The following is a 21,767-nucleotide window of genomic DNA, read 5'->3' as shown; positions in this document are numbered from 1 at the left end:
TACATTGTCCGAAGACGAACTTATATATGTACTAGTTAAAAACAACCTAAACAAAAAAAGGAAAAACTACATAGTCCAGGGGTGCACGAACAGTTTATCAATATTTCAATACAGTCGCATGTTCGCTTCCCTTATTTTCCGAATAATTTTTTGTAATAAAAAAGTTTGTCCAAGTTGTTTGTTCCAATAGAAATAATCTTCAAAACCACATAAAACAAAAACGATAGAGCAACAAATCTGTGGAAAAACGATTTAATTGAAATGTTTACTTATAATACATAACAAAATGCATATAAAAAGAATATATAACTGATCGAACATAAAATGCTAACATAAATGAAAGAATATTAATTATCCAATACAAATTATTATCTTAACCAGAACTAACAATCCAAATGAGTAATAAAAGATATATAAGCTGGACATTTATAGCACAGTTTCGTTGTACTTCACAGAACAAAAATAAAACATCAAATCAAAGACGTATCGAGAAGGGTTCGGCAATTCAATGCAATGCAATGTTTAGATTAACGTGGATAAACATTTTCCCGTTGACTAATATATGGCGCTAATTAATGATGTACCTTGTATTTCGTTTGATTTCACTGAAAGATCGAGCGTTGGTAACGTATAGTTTGTTGTTTCTGTTGTTATTCACTTGAATTCGACATGTTGTACCACCTAACCGAACAAATCTCTCCTCCAGACTTCCGCCAGAAAGCGCCATTTTTAACCGACTGCGCCTCTCTATTTTTGTCTTCATTCGTTTCTTTTATGGGTTTGTTGGATCACTTGCTGTCGGCAAAGACTATACTTATCGTTTACTATGTGATTATTATTACTAATAACTTATCGATTTACATATAAAGAAAGTTATCAACATTTTTCGTCGCAGTATTCCTTTTTTTGGAAACAAAAATCTTAAACTAATAAATTTGTACATTTAGTATTTGGGAATAATTATCGGCGAATTATTGGGTAGGTATTATTTTTCAGCGGCGATGTAATTTTAGTCAAAATAATATATTACTACTGTAATATTTTCGAATATTTGTTGTTACAATTTTGTTTTTAGGAATTATAAAATCTTTTTAATCGATTCTTAGCAATTTGAACAATTTCGACCCAACAAATTTTTGACATTTTTTATTACACATAACAATATTTTTTCAACTTGCTTTGAGCATAAAATGCATCCCATTTTAATACTGGGTTGTATATTGGAATAATTCAACGATTTTAATATTTTACCATCCTACATTAAGTAGTTACTCTCAAAATTATCACGAATTTCTTTCATTCTTATTATATTACTCACGAAATAAGGGGAATGTAGCGCAAACTGTTGAACTGATACAGAAAAAAAAAGAAAATCTAGATGACACGAAATCAACAAAAAATCCAAAAATTACTTGGTCCTGTATTCAAATGCTCAGAGAAACCGGCTTCGCGTATCATACAGATTGCATCGCGAAAAGACTAAGCTTGCCAACTTGCTCTCGGCACCCACATCTTTCTAAGTAGCTTTCCATGCACCGATAAAAGACTTAAAACGTTCATCTTTCCATTTCCTCTATACATTGAGTTCGTTTCCGTAATGGGTGAGCCACAATCGTGTACAAACAATCGAATTGTTAGCTTATTACATTGTCTACTAATGTGAGAGTTGTTGTTATGTCATAGTTGATAATGTTGTTTAGAAGTTTTGTATATCAAAATATAATGTGTATGCTGTTTTTGATTCTATTATTATTTCCGGTCGATACTTTTTCTTACTATTGCGATGATAGGTGAGTTATTTTGCTTGTTTTTAGGTTACATTTTGAATGAAAATCAAATTTCGATTACGGAAATGATTCCAGAAATATTTATATCAAATATATCGAGTATAAAAATGCATTACATGGGATACATATGTAGATTAATTACGTTTGTGATGCATGTGGATAAACTAAGCATATTTTTGTCGGATTTTGAAACATAGTTAAATAGAAAGAAAATATCTGCAATGTTCGACTAATGATATAGATTGATCTTTCAATCCTATAAATTTGTGTTTAAAATTTTCGTTGGCTTGTTCGCGAAAAAGATATATGCAATATATTTGATTTTGGGAATTTCGTCTATAATCCATCATCCACTAAATATCATGCACAAAATCAGAGGATCTGTGATTTCAGGAAAAAAGGTAGAAGACTCTTCAATATTGAGTAACACGAGATGAATTATCTTTCTTGTTAAATAGCGTAGAGAGAGATGCGATTTAGCTTCCTATGCATCACAAAGCTAACAAAATGAAAGTAATTTCAAAATATATAAATCGTCACTGCTCCAACACGCTCTGTGTCAGAAGTACGTGCGCAAGCAAATGATAAATATTCAATTCGGGTTGTTCTACTGGTCGCATGTTATCCACAGCTACCGAGTAAAATAAAATATCTTTTGTTTTCAAATAGTAACACTATACAGCAAAAAAAATGTAGAAAAACTGAAGTACACGAGATCCGGAAGGAGTTATTAGCGTTACTGATAATGTCTATTAGTCTGTGAATGCTTACACCTCAGTTCCTGATTGATAATCTTTTATTTTATTGTTATCTTGTCGTCAGTACAAAACTCGCCATCAAAACATGGCATTCCAAAACTGGGTCAAAACTCCTGACAATGGCTACCCATTCAATCTCTCCAGCTCTCATTTTGTCTCCTTTTAATATGCAATATTTACAAACATTGACTCTCTACAATTACCAGCCGATGACTAAAATAGTCCAATGAAATCAAAAACATTTCCTGAATCGTTTTGAGTTTAACGAAAAATTGTGTCACGATGCAAATTAATAGAAATATACAACACAAACCCCTATTAAAAGCACGATCTTTTTATTGTTCTAAACTTACAAAGCACTCTATAGTGATTAATCGAGAAATTTGTCAAAAACTCTTAGGTCTTCATCACCTATCCATTCAGTAATTACTTTTAATCGACAGATTTATAATTCTCTCATTGTTTTTTTTTTTCGTACAAAATGATATTGAATCGACATTTTAGTTGTACCTACCGATTTAATTGCGCAAAATGCTTGCTAACAGTTCACGAACGAATGTGTATACTTTTTTTTCAGTTGGGAAGAATACACACTAAGTCAGGGGGAATGAATTAGAGAAACAGCTAGTCGGGCCTCCAAAATGGCCTTCAGTTTCCTTAGTTTGCCTCACCGGTTCCGGACGACGAAGCTGTTTGACTTTCGGCTTCCCCTTCGTTGTTACCGTCATCCTCCGGGGTGGTTTTCAATGTCGGTATTGGCTGCAACGGTTGAAATGCAGACCCAAGTGAAGGTCTTAGCTGGAAAGCGACGCACGGTTTGAAGTGTGTCGTATTTGTACTGGTGTCGGCTTCGGTTAATTTGAGGTTCACCTAAAATAGGGATAATTTATATGCAGTTTTTTAATTATTGTAGCCTTTCTGATTGAGGGCCTTCTATGTAATTGCTGTTGAATGCTCGTGGGATGTATGAATGTATCGCTAGCAATTTCAAATGGTATTTTTTTGATGAAAAAACAAAGAGCTATTTACTTAGCAGGAATGTCAGATGGAGGGAAAACATGTGAAAAAATAATGTTAAATATTCAGTCCACTCAACGTTAATTGCCTGTATTCCGGGTATTGGCCACTCGACATGGTCATTAATTACAATGTCTGAAACTCTACTTGCATATGAACAACATGTGAAAGATTAATTTCAAAAATGTATTGGAAGTAACCACTTGCTTAGGTCGGGTTTGAAGGTCATGTTTCAGACATCTTTAAATATTCACTGAGAAAATCTAAGGAACGCTGCTACAAGAGCTTTGTTTGGAAGTGCCGATTTTAATAAATTCGAAAAGTTCCCGTCAGCAATACACATATAAGCTTTACGCAGTGGCGATATCGTCATCAATGAGGTACAACCGAGGGGCGGGCGATTATTGCTAGTTGCAAAAGCAATACGCATACAAAATCCAACGATGAACTATTTTTGAACTAGGTATTAAGAGACTACTCAAAACTGATGTTTATATGAACTTTGCCATAAACTTATATTGAGTTTAACCGGCATATGCAGCAATCCAACTGATGCAAAAACATACCTATGCATCTTAATTACAAACAAAACTATGATTTAAAAAAAATGTACTCACCTTTTCACAACCATCTGGCGGTTCACGGGCCAAGAATTTGTTAATCCTGGGCGATGCACTCGAAACGGCTGCTCCCTCGTCCGGGGAAGTGCTTTGGCTACCGTCATCCGAAGATAACACATCGCCCAACGGCGTCTGAGTATTGACGGAGCGTGTATCGCTCGTCATGATCACGCCTCCGCCGGCCGCGTGAAACAACTCTGCCAGCGGTGCACGATGTCCTTCCGGAGTTCCGCGAGAGTACTGAAATATGATATTGTTAAATGCTATCAGTTTTGGATTATGGACTTAAGATTTATTGCTCATTTCTTGACCCCGTTTAAACCTTCACCCAGCTTTGGAAGACTGTTCCTGAAATTATAAGCACACTTGATTTCTCAAATGTTTTTCGAACCATTTTTTTAGTTACGTATAGTTTATTATCTTGTCTACTTTCTCATAGTGTTGAGTTTTCCGGATTTTATGCAATATAAATCATATCTTAGGATTTTTTGCTTCATCCTTTTCTGAGGTGTTTGCACAACACATTTTGAAAAAGTTTGCAAACTGTTGCATATCGTCAATGTACTAATTTACTAAGCATTACAGATGATACACGGCAAATGCTGGGTAAAGCGTACCATTGGTACTTCGCGTACCTGAAGGAATCAAATAGACCCCCTTTCGCGGTCCTTAGCCTCTTACCCAGCAACTCCTATCCTGGCCGAGATACGAGCAACCTTAAGGAAAATTGGTTAACCAACCCCGGTGAGAACTGGTGGTCGTATGCTGACAGGGAAGGGGGGATGGGGGCGGCTGATCATCGCCGAGTGCCAGCGAGGGACTCTAAGCAAAATTGTGCACATCATGCTGCATCGTGTCAGCATCGAGAAGGCAGCCCCTTCAACGCGATGTAGGTAGCGCAACCCTGGTAAGGTAGTCTACCGTAGATTCTACGAATTCTTCGAATTCTTCAACTATAGCCTGATCAGCATCTAAGCCCCAACGAACGATAAGCCTGATGACGTGAAGGATGAGTTCTCTGAGAGCCTTGATAAGGCCTACGGCGAGTGCCCAACACACGATGTAAAGATTGTCATCAGAGAGGCAAATGCGCAGATCGGAAGAGAAAGTTTCTTTCGCCCTGTCATTGGTACGGAAAGCCTTCATTCCGCTACCAACAATAATGGTCTACGACTTGTAACTTTTGCTGCTGCTAAAGGAATGGCAATCAGCAGTACCGGAGTCAGAGTATGCGGAGGTTTTACGCAACTGTCAATAGCATGCGGCATAAGACTGCACCAGTGACCGCCATGTGCAATGACCGAGAGGGGAATTTTCTGACAGACAAGACTATGGTGGCAGAAAGGTGGAAGGAGCACTTCGAAGATTTGTTGAACGGTGAAAATGAAGGTGTATTAAGTAGCATGATAGACTTAGCCCAAGCTGCACAATTTTGTTCAATAACTGAAATACAACTTCTGTTGGTCACACATAAGTAATAGAAACTTGTATGTAATATGTGTGTTGCTCGGGAGTCGGCGACGGTTCAGCTGTGGGACCACCAACGCTGGACGTGGTAACAAAGGCTGTAAACAAGCTGAAGAACAGTTAAGTTTCTGGGAAGGACGGGATCCCGGTCGAGCTTCTCAAAGGCGGAAGTGAGCAGCTCAATCAATCAATCCACCACATTATTCAGAAAATATGGGAGGATGAAATACTGACTGCCGGCTGGTTGGATGTCCTCATATGCCCATTCTATAAGAAAAGGCACAGACTAGAGTGTGCCTATTTCAGAGGGAGCATCCTTCTGAGCTCGGCGAACAATTTCCTGTCGCGTATCCTGTTTAACAGACTTAGACCGCTTGAGGAGTCCTTCGTCGACGAATACCAGGCAGGTTTTCGTGAGGGCCGATCAACAACGAATCAGATGTTTAGCCTGCAAATGATGCTTGATGAATTCCGGGAGTACAACTTGCAGACTCACCATCTGTTCATTGATTTCAAAGCAGCGTACAATTCAGTGAAATAAAATGACCCGTGACAGATAATGTCCGAATATGGGTTTCCGGCGAAACTGATTAGACAGATATGTGAAACGCTGGATGGCGCGAAATCAAGTATTCGGATTACAGACGAAGTGACAATCTCGTTTGTAACCTTAGACGGATTGAGGCAGGTTGATGCACTTTCGAATTTATCGTTCAACATTGCACTCGAGGGCGTTATTAGGAGATCTGGCGTGCAGAGGAACGGCACTATCATCAAACGGTCGCATATGCTCCTGGTCTTTGCGGACGACATCGACGTCATTGAAATCGATCGTAGATCAGTAGTGGAGGCTATTGTCCCACTGAACAAAGACGGCGAGTATAGGCCTAACCATTAATTCTATAAAGACAAAGTACGTGGTGTCAGGTAGAGATAAAGTAAGACCTAGTGGTGTTGGTGCTTGATGGGGATGTGTTTGAAATTGTTGAAGAATTTTTTTAACTTGGAACTCTTGTGACATGTGACAATGACGTTTCCCGTGAAGTAAGAAGACGTATTGCTGCTGCGAATAAGGCCTTTTGTGGATTATGTAATCAGCTTAGGTCCCGCAACATGCAGACGGAAACGAAATTTGCTCTATACAAAACTCAGATCCTACCAGTGGCCCTGGTACCCAGTGCTACGTATAATACTCGGAGGGTAACTATAAAATGGTGTGTGGCGAAGACGCATGAATCGGAAGCTGTATCACGTATACAAAGCAGAAAATATTGTAAATCGTATAAAAAACGGCAGACTTCAGTGGGCTGGTCACTAAGTGCGAATGTCGGAAGAAAGAATAGCGAAAAAATATTTTAAAAACCCAAATAGAGGCCGACGACTTTGTGGAAGGCCACGAACACGCTGGCTGCACGCGGTGGAATCGGACCTGGGGACCCTAAACGTTCGGGGAAACTGGAGGAACATCGCCCAAGACCGACGATTATGAAGCTCTACAATACGCCAGGCATAGCTGTATCGACGCTGTAGCCAACCAGGTATCCAGGTAGGTACTGGAACAAAGAAAAAGCACCCGTCACGAAGCCAGTCTAAGCTTCTAATAGAAAAACCCATCTCCCGATACGAGCCAGCCTTGGGCTGAAAGTCTCGTTAATAAAGACAAAAAAAAACATCGTTAAAGCTGGAGCTGTAAGCGGCGTTTGGTGGTCATCCTAGGAAGGAAGCCAGAGTAGAAGCTATGCAACACGACGCTACGAAGAAGTTTGACAGTTCATTGATAATCATTTATTATTATTCTTTTACGTGAGTTGAGTCGGACGTTGCGTTTACTCAGGCAGACACCTAGGAATCATCAGAAACGAGCCGAAGAAAATTTCCCAGAACGTACCCACTGTAGCAGCGAGAAGAATTCCGAGCGCCTCTACTGGAACCAAAAAACTGCCGTTAAACACCCCAAGCTTTCAAAAAAAAAAACGCGCTTTTGAGCAAGAATAAACTCCACCAGCTAAAAGCCCTGTAAGTTGCATTAATTTGACGTCTATGCTTGCAGTGCCCTTATGGGATTGGTTGATTTACCGAAACCGATTTTTACGCGAAGGTTACGCACTGCGTAAATTGAAACAGCGTAAAAAAACACCTGAAACACCTGTTTTTGAAGTTCCTGAAGATTTCATTAACCGTATTGTACCATTATTACCGGAAGTTTAAAAAATCATTTCTGCGTGACTCACATTATTGTCTGACATATTGTTTTCTAATGATAGTTACTCAAGACACATTACAAAAAAAATAATTCCGATCTTTGGCGATAGGGGGGTGCGTAGAGTAGTTGTCTACACGTCTGACTCTAAATCAGATGGTCATGGGTTCGATTCACACCCCTCCACACCCTTTAAATATTAAAAAGAGGTGATAGTCTATACGACTTTAAACGAATGCAAAAGTCTACGGACATAAAAACAAACGAATTATAATTGTAAGACAATTCGAAAAATACAATACAGCCGATAAAGAAGAGGATGATTGTAAACTCCATTGGAGTATAAATAGAAATAGGTGGACATATGGCCTGCGATGTCGGTCCAGTTAGGTGGGTGGTGCACAAAAGAAAGCACCACCCGAACAGAAAGAAGAAGAAGAAGAAGATCTTTGGCGATGAATGTTTATGACTTGATCGATAGTTCAAGTTCCCGGTTGTTTGCATGATTTCACGCATTTTCCACGCTTTTCGCGGTTTTCCCGACTGGATGGACACCCTGATTAAATCACATTGAACTATTCTGTTGCAGATTTATCATATTAAAGGTCATTTTTCGTGAAAAAAGTTCGAATTCGTGCTGAATAAAACATTTTTATGCAACTAAGGGGTCGTACACTAATTACGTAAGCACTTATGGGGGAAGGGGGGGTCGGCCATTTTCTTACGCTCCATATAAATAAAAATTGATTTGTATGGGAAAAATCTTAAATGGGAGAAGGGGGGAAAATTGCTTACGTAATTAGTGTACGGCCCCTAACGTGAAGTACCTACCTTAACTTCACGCACTTGAGATCTGACAAAGTTGAAACGTTCATAGAAAAACATGTAGTGCCCATTTGGGAATATTTGCTACTGCATCACGTAGTACAGCGGTTCTCAACCTCTGGATCTTCACAAAGCGGGCTTTGTTATTCCGTGAAGCTTTCATTTAAAGTTTCAAGTTTAAACATCAGGCTTCCTACAGGATTTTTATGACTATTGGAGCCGTTTGAGCCTCTCGAAAGGAGGCTCAAAATGATAAAAAATCAACATTTATCGTTGAAAATTTGAATCCTTTAAGCCTATTATTACGATAGTGCTAAGGTCCTATTTTTGAGGTATCGGAATAGGAATTACATGCAATACCGCAACAATAGGACTGACCTTTTAAAAAATATCGCAACTGCGTCCTATTATTGCGGTAGTTTGTTTTTATTGTGATAAAAACAAAACAACATGAGTTCAGCACAATTGACATTGTTGAAGTATTTACAAAACTATAGTTAACGAGCATCCTTTTCGACTACTACAATGTGGAAAACGACCAACAGGTAATTTATGAAGAATTTTTGAAATCAATTTTGTTTTGACACGGTGATTAACCCCTCCATAATAGGTAGTTTCACCCTACCGATTAATTAGTTGTATGTACTTGTTACACACAAACGGGATAACATGCCATGCAACTAAATTATTTTGACGTAGGACTTACGTCTTTCTTTACTATACTGGGTGTCATTTAGATTTTTGGAAATCGAAAGCGTTACGCTGAAAGGGAAGATTTCGAACGTTAATAGCGCCTTTATCTTTCGATGGATTTTTAAGATTTATTTATCAATCGACTCGGATACTCTCCAACAATTTGCCTATTTCATTGAAACTTAAGATTATTACCAATAAGCTATTGAAAATTTCAATTCTTGTCAAAGCCAGCAAAAATGTCATATGTAACCAATACCGTGCGTTCCTAACACGGGCATCAGAATGCGGTATGCCACGAGCCTTCGGGTCCACCGCAAGATTTTCTTTGTGTATAAAAGAAGCAGTGCATGCCGTGTGCGAGTCATTACAATTTGTGACAGCAGCGCGTACTGACGTGTTTTTTGCTCGCGCATTTTTCGTTTCGTTCGTTCGTTCGCTGTGTTTACCCACACAGCATGCAGTCGCCAGCGATAGAACTGCCGGTGGGTCTGCGAATATGCATGAAGGAAGTGGGCGCATTTTTTGACATTCTGTGCTTGATGATGGCCGATGCAGTGGTCTTGGTTGCGATGGATGCAATCGCCCATCGCATCGCTCGGAGTTCACGGCCAGAGGCCGATCATGGCTGATTCAGCGAGGGCAGCGGTGGTGGATGAAGAAGAATAAAAATAGAGAGATTTGATCTGCTCATCCACGGAAAGTGATTGGTTTCATAATCCACATTATCCCGGGATGGGTACGAGTCATGGCATATGACAGACCATATATTAAGTTATGCTTGGTATTAAACGACACGTACATTAAAACATGGTTATACAGTTCTGATTATCCAGCAAATCAGCTACACTGATGAAAATAAAAGTTTGATTAAAATAATTACTTTCATTTATTCGCAGAAGGCATTAGCAATTAAAGATGCACAATCAGCAATAGTGTTAATATTCATTTTAGGTCAGAAAATTTCGCTGTATTACATGTAAATGTTTTAAAAAAGTCCGCAAAAAATAATTTCCAGAAGAATATTTAAATAAACATTATCTTATTCTTTGTTTTTTATTCTCTGAAAAATTATATTATTAAACTTGACGTAGAATTGGAGTTTGGAATCAAAACATTAAATAATATTTCGTTGACGTATTAGCAGTACGTCTTCTATTTTAGTAGGGTTACTGCTCATTGACTTGTTTCTTATTGTTGTGATTTTTTTCAGCAGTAAGCACACATGTTAGCAAAAAGAAACAATGAAATTTGTGCTGTATTTCTTTGTTTGTAAAACGGGAAAGTTCCCCTAAAATAACATATTTTGCCCGAGTCTGAGAATTTTATTGATAGAATTTTTAAACCTCAATTACTATCATCAATAGGAAATCTATAAATGCTTTTTGCTTGAGTAAATAAGGGCTTAATAGTTAGAAACCAAGCAATTCTAATTATCTATTTAATTATTAGTTTTATTTCCAGAAGTTTTGATTAAACAAATTGCTAATTATTCTACAACGGGGCTACCGGGGCTAGCATAATTCCATTTGGCATAATGACCATTTGGCATAAAAATTGAAAGAATTATAAAAACTCTAAGAAGAAGCTCAATTTACATCTGTATTATTGCCTTTTTCTGGGCATTGCGTATTTTAAGGAGCGATTTACTTTTTCTCCTAACGGGTGGCAACCAAAAAATGGGATTTAAAAAATGTCTCGGGATAAAAAATACAAAGAAGTACAGTTCAATCTGATATATGTTATACAAAGAGTTTTCCTTAGTCTTCAAACTTAGACTAATGAATATTGCATATGTGGCATATGTTCCTTGATTCGCCGTGCTGCTTCTGATCCTGCTTATGAGTTGCTTCGTGGCTTTGGCCAAAAGATATTTTAGTTACCAGATAAAGATTGTCGTTGTTCTGCTGTCCGAAACATGTTGGGTACCTCGTATGTATTTTTCCATTTTGACATTTTCAGGGTGTTCAATAAGTTCGAATACAAATGTTTGATCATTGTGTTTGTAAGCCCAATGTATATATTCTGTATTAGCATTGGTGTCAGCGTTAGTGGTATATATACGCTAACGAATGTGTGTGGTGTTGACATTCTGTCTCTTATTGTTTGTTTATTACGCGCGTTGAAAATGGATTGGGGCATCGTAAATAGCCGTTTTTGAAGGTCGAAATCATTGCGGCGTACTACAAAACTGAGGTTTTGTGGATAATAAATGCCCCCAGTGACCCGGTGATAATACGGAGATCAGCCCTACGTGTTCCAATAGGACGATAACCTTTTATACACGAAAAATGCGATTAAGCCTTATATGGGGACAATTTCATCGACTTTTTGGATGAAACTTTGCGACCTCCCAGCTTCCCGGATTTGAACCCTCTTTACTTTCTTGTTTGGTCCTTTGTTATGTTAATGCTGTACGAATACGAGGTCAGTAACTTGGACCAGTTCAAGACGTAATTCTCACAATCTGGAACGAAATGCCCATGCAGATCGTACGTGTTGCTTGCGATAGGTTTTAGAAACGTTTGAAGCTCGTGAAGAAGTACAAAATAGAGGCCATTCAAAAAAAAAATTCAAACGTTCCTTATAAATAATACTTTCAATGAAATGGAACCGGGAAAAGAAATAATTTATTCTCAATTTTTAAACATTTTTTGAAAGTGTATTCGAACTTATTGAACACCCTGTAGGTCCCCTATCCTCGCCAGCAAAAGATGTTCCGATAGCGACAATATTTATCTGATAACTAAAATATCATTTCTTTGGCCTCACAATCACCTTTGTATAAAATAGAGCTGAGTAGACCAAACAATACTTTGGCAGTTTTCATAACATTTTCCACATGTTCGACCGTGTACTTTTCGCATGATCTTTGTTCGTTTGAAAAATTTACAAAGCGTGCCGCAGTTATTTTTTGATTCTACGGCATGTTGTGAGCAATGTTGGAGTAAAAGTGTGTGTGTGACAATTCTTAAAGTCATATTTCTTTTGCCTTATTCCGGGTAAATGCATACTTTTAAAGAAGGAGTCATCACTGCTTTTGCATTATTCCGGGCAAATGCGTACTTTCAAAATAGTCATCTACTCTTTTGCTTCATCCCGGGCAAATGCGAACTTTGAAAGAAGGAATCATTTACTCTTTTGGCTTCATCCTGGGCAAATGCGTACTTTCAAAGAAGGAGTCATCTACTCTTTTGCATTATTTCTGGCAAAGGCGTACTTTAAAAAAAAAGTCATTTACTCTTTTGCCTTATTCCGGGCAAATACTTACTTTTGAAGGAGTCATCTTCTGTTTTGCTTCATCCCGGGCAAATGCATACTTTTAAAGAAGGAGTCATCTACTCGTTTGCATTATTCCGGTCAAATGCGTACTTTTAAGGAAGGAGTCATGGAGTCATCTACTCTTTTACATTATTCCGGGAAAATGCGTACTTTCAAAATTGTCATCTACACTTTTGCTTCATCCCGGGCAAATGCGAACTTTGAAAGAAGGAATCATCTACTCTTTTGGCTTCATCCCGGGCAAATGCGTACTTTTAAAAAAGGAGTCATCGACTCTTTTGTATTATTCCGGGCAAATGCGTACTTTTAAAAAAATAGTCATTTACTCTTTTGCCATATTCCGGGCAAATGCGTACTTTTGAAGAAGTCATCTTCTGTTTTGCTTCATCTCGGGCAAATGCATACTTTTAAAGAAGGAGTCATCTACTCTTTTGCATTATTTCGGGCAAATGCGTACTTTTAAAGAAGGAGTCATCTACTCTTGTTCCATCCCGGGTAAATGCATACTCGCAAACGTGAACAATGCCTTTTCCTGCAAATTTCTCTACAACTAGGACCGCTCGCAGCTAACAACCACTTGGAACTGGTGGCGCTCCGCGCCTTCTATCAAACGGAAGTGGAAAATATCGCCAAAATCTTTAATCTTCCTGGAATCAGCAGAAGTAGTCAATGTTCACGTTTGCGACTTTCGCCCTTATGAAACAACAATGTCGATATATTCCTACGATTAACCTTTTTTGTGTCAAATGGTAGTTTTGCTAAACGGCCCGTTGTATTTAATACAGTTTTCGAGGATTATGCCAAATGGTCATTATGCCATACGGTCGTTATGCCAAATGGCCTCGAGGTACCCAACAAATTATGCCAAATGGTCGTTATGCCAAATGGTCTTTATGCCAAATGACCTTAAGACATTTAAATCGTTATGTCAAATGGCATTATGCCAAACTTATGCCAAACGGCATTATGCCAAATGGCATTATGCCATATGGGCTTCCCCCTTCTACAACGCATGGAAGTTGTCGTTTCCAATATCAATACCTATAATCAAACTCCATAGATCCAAAAGATAGAAGTAAAATGTAAATACGTTACGTTTATGTAAGTCCTACGTCTACTCGCGGTTATGTTAAAAACATTACCTATTGTTCGTTTTTGAATAAAATAAAATGAAAAACTTAGTTTTCACCAAAATTAACATAAAGTGAAGAAAAATAAAATAAAATAATTAAAGGAAACAAAACATTCAAATATTTCGTAGCATAATATTATATTAATATACTATTAAATTTAACATGGACATATGCAATTAATTGCATATTATTCGGCAACTCGGCCGTACGAAAACCATTTTTTTGTTAAATATCTTGGCTGTGCATATGCACAGCATATGTTTCGAAATGGACAAATTGATATGAAATTTGCGAAAAAGAATCCACGTCCCTCCAAGACACGTGGATTCTTTTTCGCAAATTTCATATCAATTTGTCCATTTCGAAACATATGCTGTGCATATGCACAGCCAAGATATTTAACAAAAAACATGGACATATGTTTTTATATTTCCGAATGATTGACTCATGTAAGGATAGTGCATTCAAAAGTGTATTCTAAAAGAATACGGCAAAAGAGCTCACATTAGGAGGGGCTCATTTTGCATGGTTACCGTGATAAACTTTATTAGCTTTGTTTAAAGAAAATCACGCAAAAAACAATTTAAAAAAAAAAACATGGGCTGTATGTTCTGAAGACTTACCATTTCCAAATCGGAACGACAGGTATGAGGCTGGCTGGTGTACAGAACCAACTTCTCTATTTCCTGATTCAAACCTTCAACTGAGTTACGCATCGGCCGCATGTGAACAGGTGGACAGGTACGTGGAGGTATCGAAACTGGACTTGCTTTAGCTGAAGTATAGAAAATTATTACACTGTTAGACTCAGTTAACAGAAATCTACTAATTTTCACTGACCCATAAGCCAAGCAAACCTTGAGATCAAATCGATAACGTGTTTTGTTTTTGTGGAATCGCTGATTTTGATATCCTTTTGGTCAGAAAAATCTCACAAAATAATATCAAAATAAGTAAACAATAACGGAGACCAAAAATTGAAAACAAATTATGATTTCAATTTGATGTCGATATTAAAATATGTTCTCTATTTGCCCTCATTATGTTATCAGAATTTGCTCGGGAAGTCAGTGAAATTAATAAGTAGGTATTCGCCATTTTTTCGCAGCAACTATTGGCGCGATACATTAGCCGTTGCTGCGAATTAATCGCATGGGTATACAAGACCCTTAGAACATTTTCTTATTGTAAAAAACAATCAATACGTACCATGGTTAGGACTAAGTGTCTGTGAACTCACTGAGTGTTCCCCGCGATGTGTGCGTTGCAGTCTTTGTCTTATCACCTTCTCCATCTTCAAATCAGTCGGTGTGGTCACCTCTGTGCGGGTTATTACCGGCGAGGCATCCGCCGAAGGCCCAGATCCCGCACCGGCACTAGGTGTCCATGTGCTGCCCCGTGTGCGTTCCAAGTACGACTCCTCGGTTTGAGTGGCTTTATCAAGCTGGAGCAGAGTGGAAGTTAGCAGGCTCCAAGCCGGAGCTGGACGCAAATAAAGTGCATCCAGGGATGCTGTCCTCCGCATCGAGCCTTCATTCAATGTTAGCAGCTTTCCTGCAAATAGAGAAAAACGCAAGAGTTGTTATATCACATGATTAGTTCAGTATACCTATATTACAATTAAGTCGGAGCCTATTTGGGTACTGCATTGTTTGACTATCAAAAATGTCTGGTAAAATACCGTTCTATGATTTGCACAGGTTTAAACAAGAAAAAAAGCAAACGAGCGTAAAACTGTGCGGGAAACGGCAGCAGCTTAGGGGGATGGCGCATAGTACAGAAGAGGGGTGTGCCTTTCAATCGATTACCGCTGATTTTCTCGCCTGTCCTTCGAATGTCAGCGCAACAGTGATGGGTGGTAGGGCAGATTGGTTTTATATACAACGTGTATAGCGCTACTACACGCGAGTTCAAAGGCGGCCCAGACGGAGAGGTTGGGCTGATGCATATTTCAGCGAGGTTGAGTGGTCACACAAACGGAAAGGGTACCGGGGACATCGGGACGAGAAGTTGCCGGTATATGTAGATACAATGGAAGAGAGCATAGAAAGCGAGTAAGAGTTTGCGCGCAATTCGCTTCATACCGAACCAGCTGAGAAAGATAGAACAAGTGGATAAAAATAGAGAACCGGAGCGCGTCGATGCTATGATTGCATTCATTTGAAGATCAAGGACACTATTCACGGGAAAAGTTGAATGGATGTGTGTATTTGAAGCCTCTCGAAGCTTTTGTTCGCATCTCTTAGACACGATAAGCAGGTTGAATGGTTCTTGGGTTCAAGATTATGAGATTTGAACAATCTAGAGATTTTAGTTGATGAACGAAAAGCATATAACTTTTTCTATGTTCAGAATGCAGTTGTAGGAAGCCCATTGAGTGCACTTCCCCTAGTTATTATTCAAGCTACTCCTACGCAATGCATGCATCTAAGTACATAAGAATACACACATACATTTGAAGATACACCGAGCCAAAATACGTTCATTGATAAACAACGCCATGACAAGAGGAACTCGGTAGATATTTACTGTACACAGGCTCCAGGCAGTGCACAAATTGAATTGAATCTGAGCTACCGAAACACAGGATCTGAAGCTGGTGTAGAATGATTCATAAAAATAATATTTAACTGCTGCTGATAAAATAACGTATAATTTTCTTGACTTCAATTATTTTACTATCATAAATAATGAGTTGTCTAAAAACTAAAAATCAATTCACTCAACTCAACTAAAACATATTATTACACCAACTAGTGGTGAAAAAATCGTCCCCTTAAAAATTAGACATTTTTTATAAAAAAAATATGAAGTTTTCAATTAAGAAATCAGGATAATACGAGCAATAAATAAATATAAAATTTCCCCAAATAATGCAAAGTTTCCACAAACCATTAAGAATTATCCACAACACAAAAATAAATTAGCGCTTTTAAAAGAAAAAACCCAGATTAATCCACCTAGCGGTGATGATGCCTTTCTCGTGCATCGTAAAATGTTTTGAATTAATCACAAAAGAAAGGTCAAAAAGCAATTTAGAAGAGTAGATCTATCATTTTGCATGTTTTTGCAACAATTACTATGCACTGCTGCCATTTTTGAAAAAAAAAATGCGATTTTGAAAGACCCTTGAACAATGATTTTTAAATAATTTTGAAATGCAATTTCCGATCGGGCAAATTTACAATAACAAACAATGGGACCGCATTACCCATTGCATGCAACTTGTTGCGAGTAAATCGGGTAATGCTAAATTCCAAAAAGTGTGTCTACAAAATGTATACACATGGGTGTGTACAAATTTTGTAGACACACTTTTTGGAATTTAGCATGTGTGTGTATGTATGGGTACAAACACACCCACACATACACACATACACACACAAAATCGTCTCGGAGCTACACAGAAGGTGGCGTGGACTCGAGGAATGGCTAGTTCAGGCGCAAATAAGAGGTGGTCCAAAGGTTCAGAGTCGGCGTCATGGATCATACCGGTGCCCTGTGGTCGAACTCGATCCTTTTATCGAACAAGTGGCCGCGCGAAGAACAACATGGTATCGTCGCTTTCGCGGCGTCGGTCGGGTTCCGAGCCCGAGGACGGAAAGGGGTCCTCGTCAAGGCTGGTGTAGGCGTAGGCACCGCGTCGGCAAGTCCCTCTGTGTGTTGGCGAACAGACCCTATCGCAGAGAGGTCAATTTGGGGTGCACGCGGCATCATCATTCTTAATACCAGTCGTGTAGTAGGAAGCAGGCGCAAAGTCGACCCTTCCCACCTTCCGAGGACATAGGGCGTGGTAAGGCAACCTGGAAAGCCGGAAATGCGCTGGCACGATACCATTGATGTTCGATGCTGCAAGGACACGCAGCTAACCTCGAGGGTGCGTTGTGCACTGGACCCCTTTTGAAGCATTACTTTCTGGTTGTACCGAAGGGACGATGGGCTTGGCGGCAATGGCAACGGTTTAGCGGGGAGAAAATACGACTCGATATAATCGGCAAAGACCTAGGCGACGAATAAAGGATCACGATTGGAAGCTTGGAACATGGAACTGCAAGTCGCTAGGTTTCGCAGGTTGCGACAGGATGATCTACGATGAATTATTGTAATAGAACATGTAGCATCCCATAATTAGCATGTAGTTATTGAACGTAAATTCCCATATAGCACATCCATAATAAAAGCAGAATTAAATGTTTACAACGAATTCCCCAAAGTAGCATACCTCAACCTTCCATCAAAGAAAAAACCCAAACATTAAAACTGCCAGATCAGGTAAACTTCTCACCTTTTGTCATGACCGTCATAAACGGTAAATCCCAAGCGTAACGGCACCCAATGCCAAGAACACTCAGTCATAAACAACAAACATCAAACATGTACCTAGCATAAGCAAAGAAGTGTAAACCCTAATATATAAGATAGCAAGACCAATAAAGAATGTTGATCAGTAAGAAAGTACTCGCATGACTCGTCGTTTGATCCGATCATACCGCAATACTATTTCGGCGTAGCATCTACGGCGAACATAGCTCATTACATCCCCGCAACTTCGACGTCGTGGCGCAGTAGGAGATTTGCTGGACAGGACAGAAAGTGTGGAAAAGCGGGCATCGAGCGGCTACCTGTGGCACCACCAACGAGCTGGGAATCGGCTTCATAGTTCTGGGTAAGATGCGCCAACGTGTGATTGGGTGGCAGCCAATCAACGCAAGGATGTGCAAGCTGAGGATAAAAGGCCGTTTCTTCAACTATAGCATCATTTGAACGTGCAGGGAGACCCGACGACGAGAAAGAAGCGTTCTACGCACAGCTAGAGCAGACATACGATGTATGCCCACTGCGGGACGTCAAAATCGCCATCGGCGACATGAACGCACAGGTAGGAAAGGAGGAAATGTATAGACCGGTCATTGGACCGCATAGTCTGCATACCGTATCGAACGACAACTACCAACGGTGCATAAACTTTGCAGCCTCCCGCGGTATGGTAGTCCGAAACACCTTCTTTCTCCGCAAAAATATCCACAAGGCCACATGGAAACCAAGAAACGGAAAACCAAATCGACCACGTTCTAATCGACGGTAAATTCTTCTCCGACATCACGAACGTCCGCACTTACCTTCTTCTTCTAATTGACATTACATCCCACACTGGGACAGAGCCGCCTCGCAGCTTGGTGTTCATTAAGCACTTCCACAGTTATTAACTGCGAGGTTTCCAAGCCAAGTTACCATTTTTGCATTCGTATACCATGAGGCTAACATGATGATACTTTTATGCCCAGGGAAGTCGAGACAATTTCCAAACCGAAAAGTGTCTAGACCGGCACCGGGAATCGAACCCAGCCACCCTCAGCATGGTCTTGCTTTGTAGCCGCGCATCTTACCGCATGGCTAAGGAGGGCCCCATTACAATAGCGTCCGCACTTACCGCAGTGCGAATATTGAATCCAACCACTACCTCGTTGCAGTATGTCATGCGAAAAAAGCGACAAAAGAGAACCAACGACAAAGCTTTGTTTTTGTCAGAGATAATAATGACAAAGATCCGAATTTTTTTGTCAGCAACAAAAAAGAAGACATTTTTTTTTTTTATTCATTTCTTTATTTGGTAGGCACTCTGTGTTTCTTAACCGCTACTGTGCCGTGATCTACTGTGGTATTCTGATGTACAGAATCCACATAGAATCTATTTTTAGACATTCGTTATTGTTATCATTGCCGGGTCCATCTCATCGTGAGACCATTGTGTCCATTTGTCCATATCTTGAATCCAATTGCTCGATGCAATGTTCGGTTGCCGTTTATCCGGTTACGTTGGAACAATTTGTCAGTCGTCATTGGACAGCCGTGTCGGTAGGACGCGCACCCTAAAACGCAACCGTTTGGGCTGCACCTCCGGCAACTGACAAGGGCTTGGTGAAGGGGCTGGGAATCGAACCCATGACCGTCCGCTTATGAGGCGAACGTGTAGCCAACTACGCTACGGGACCCCCTAAAAAAAAAAGAAGACAATCTTATTGCTAGCTTTTCATTCCGTTATTTTGCATTATTTCTAGAGCAAATCTCGTTTTTATGCTATCATAGTTTCTGCTTTTATGGAAATACGCGGTAAGACGCGCGGCTACAAAGCAAGACCATGCTGAGGGTGGCTGGGTTCGATTCCCGGTGCCGGTCTAGGCAATTTTCGGATTGGAAATTGTCTCGACTTCCCTGGGCATAAAAGTATCATCGTGTTAGCCTCATGATATACAAATGCAAAAATGGTACCTTGGCTTAGAAACCTCGCAGTTAATAACTGTGGAAGTGCTTAATGAACACTAAGCTGCGAGGCGGCTCTGTCCCAGTGTTGGGATGTAATGCCAATAAGAAGAAGAAGACATTTCATGTATCTTACAGTATTCGATATCGTAACTTCCGAGCTGGCACGCTGCCTCTCGGATGTAATAAATCAATAGTAGAAGTCATCAAGCAGTTGTCATTTATTTGTCTGGATCCTGGAGAAAGTTAACACAACGTAAGGTCGTCCCAACCTGGACGAAACAAGATGAAATAAGAAGGAAGGAGGAATTAAGAATAAGGAATAAGGAAGAAGGTAGGAAGGAGAAAAAAGCGAAGAAAGAAGGAATAACTGAGGAGGAAGAAAAAATCGAAGTAACAAGAAGAAAGAAAAAAGCAACATAAAGAAAGAAACAACAAGAAAGAAAGAAAAAGAAAGGAAAGTGCTTTGTACCATCTATGGTGCAGATGGCGGACGGTACGTGGAGCAGGGACGGGAATGGTTGACATTCATTTTTCCTATTCATTCTTCCACGCAAAAAATAAAAACAAAATCACGGCAGCCGCAGCAGCAGCCACGCCAAGCAGGCGACAGTCAGCTCATGTTTTTTTTTCTATTTTCTCTCCCCACGATTAATGTTTTGGTACAATAATTTCTCAACGTATAACCGACCCGTAACGCTGGGTAGACACCTTTACGTGGTGTGTTACGGAGTAAGATCTACCACGGTTACATTGCCAGCTACAGGCAAATCCTGACCCAACGAATACCTTCCTCATCATTCAACTCCGTGTTACTTATGAGGGTGTCGCTAAGTCGGTGGCCGCTCATTAAGTAAGTACCACATCAACACTTCCTTCCTCTCCCTAGTTACGGTGAAGATGGGCATGGCCAGCAGTAGTAATCCTCATGCTTTTGTTATTTTTGGATTCTTCTGAATTTCTGATAGCATTCTAGATAAATATTTCAAAAGTAAAACATGAGTATCACTAGTTTCCAATCTACAAATTACACCGTAACACTGCTAAAGCTAATGCTAAAAAACAACGTATAACCGTTTTTGGTGGAAAAATTCATTTAATTACTCCTTGCTCATTTTAGAGATAAGAAAGTACCAGCGAGATGGATCAACTAGGTCCGAGCTCAATGACAGACAAAGAAAGTACCTACGGATAGCACTCCTTCTAGGTTTTGCGCCACAGGTAATTAAACTCGATTCTGTGCTGTTGGCACTGCGCACGAGCCGAAACAAAAAATCTAATGCAAATGCTGACCGCACGTCGGCACGACTCTAACGTAGCAGCAAACAAACAGTTTGCTTCATCGGCAAAAAATGTCGCGTACATTTTTTTTTTTGCAAACTGTTTCGGCTTGTTTGGTGCATGAAATTTGGCTGGATAAAATGTGAATATTCACATTATCAGAGTGTTTTAACGTACATTTCCCAACACTGACGTGGAGGAGGCGAATGAACCACGAGTTGCATGAACTGCTGGGAGAGCCATCCATTGTTCAAACCGCGAAAATCGGACGACTGCGGTGGGCTGGGCACGTAGCCAGAATGTCAGACAGTAACCCGGGTTAAATGGTTCTCGACAACGATCCGACGGGCACAAGAAGGCGAGGTGCGCAGCGGGCAAGGTGGATCGATCGAGCCGAATGGAGAAAACTCTTATATACCGCACAGGCTACTTCGGCCTGTCTG

At 39.8% G+C, this 21,767-nt stretch overlaps 1 protein-coding gene across 1 annotated transcript in view; it reads right to left on the bottom strand.

Moving 5' to 3' along the window:
- Positions 1 to 2,861: 2,861 nt before the first annotated feature.
- LOC134220788 (protein FAM117B-like) overlaps positions 2,862 to 21,767 on the bottom strand; it is a 39,595-nt gene continuing 20,689 nt past the window's right edge. Inside the window, exons 2-5 of the mRNA XM_062699889.1 lie at positions 14,992 to 15,336; positions 14,406 to 14,557; positions 4,180 to 4,422; positions 2,862 to 3,415 (exon numbers count right to left, since the gene is read on the bottom strand). Coding sequence (XP_062555873.1) covers positions 3,203 to 3,415; positions 4,180 to 4,422; positions 14,406 to 14,557; positions 14,992 to 15,336 — 953 coding nt within the window. The 3' untranslated portion in view covers positions 2,862 to 3,202. The remainder of the gene's footprint in view (positions 3,416 to 4,179; positions 4,423 to 14,405; positions 14,558 to 14,991; positions 15,337 to 21,767) is intronic.

This window comes from Armigeres subalbatus, chromosome 3 (genome assembly GCF_024139115.2).
Source record: "Armigeres subalbatus isolate Guangzhou_Male chromosome 3, GZ_Asu_2, whole genome shotgun sequence".
Taxonomy (NCBI): Eukaryota; Metazoa; Arthropoda; class Insecta; order Diptera; family Culicidae; genus Armigeres; species Armigeres subalbatus.
The sequence above is the reverse complement of the archived record's forward strand: the minus strand, read 5'-3'. Positions and strand labels throughout refer to the sequence as shown.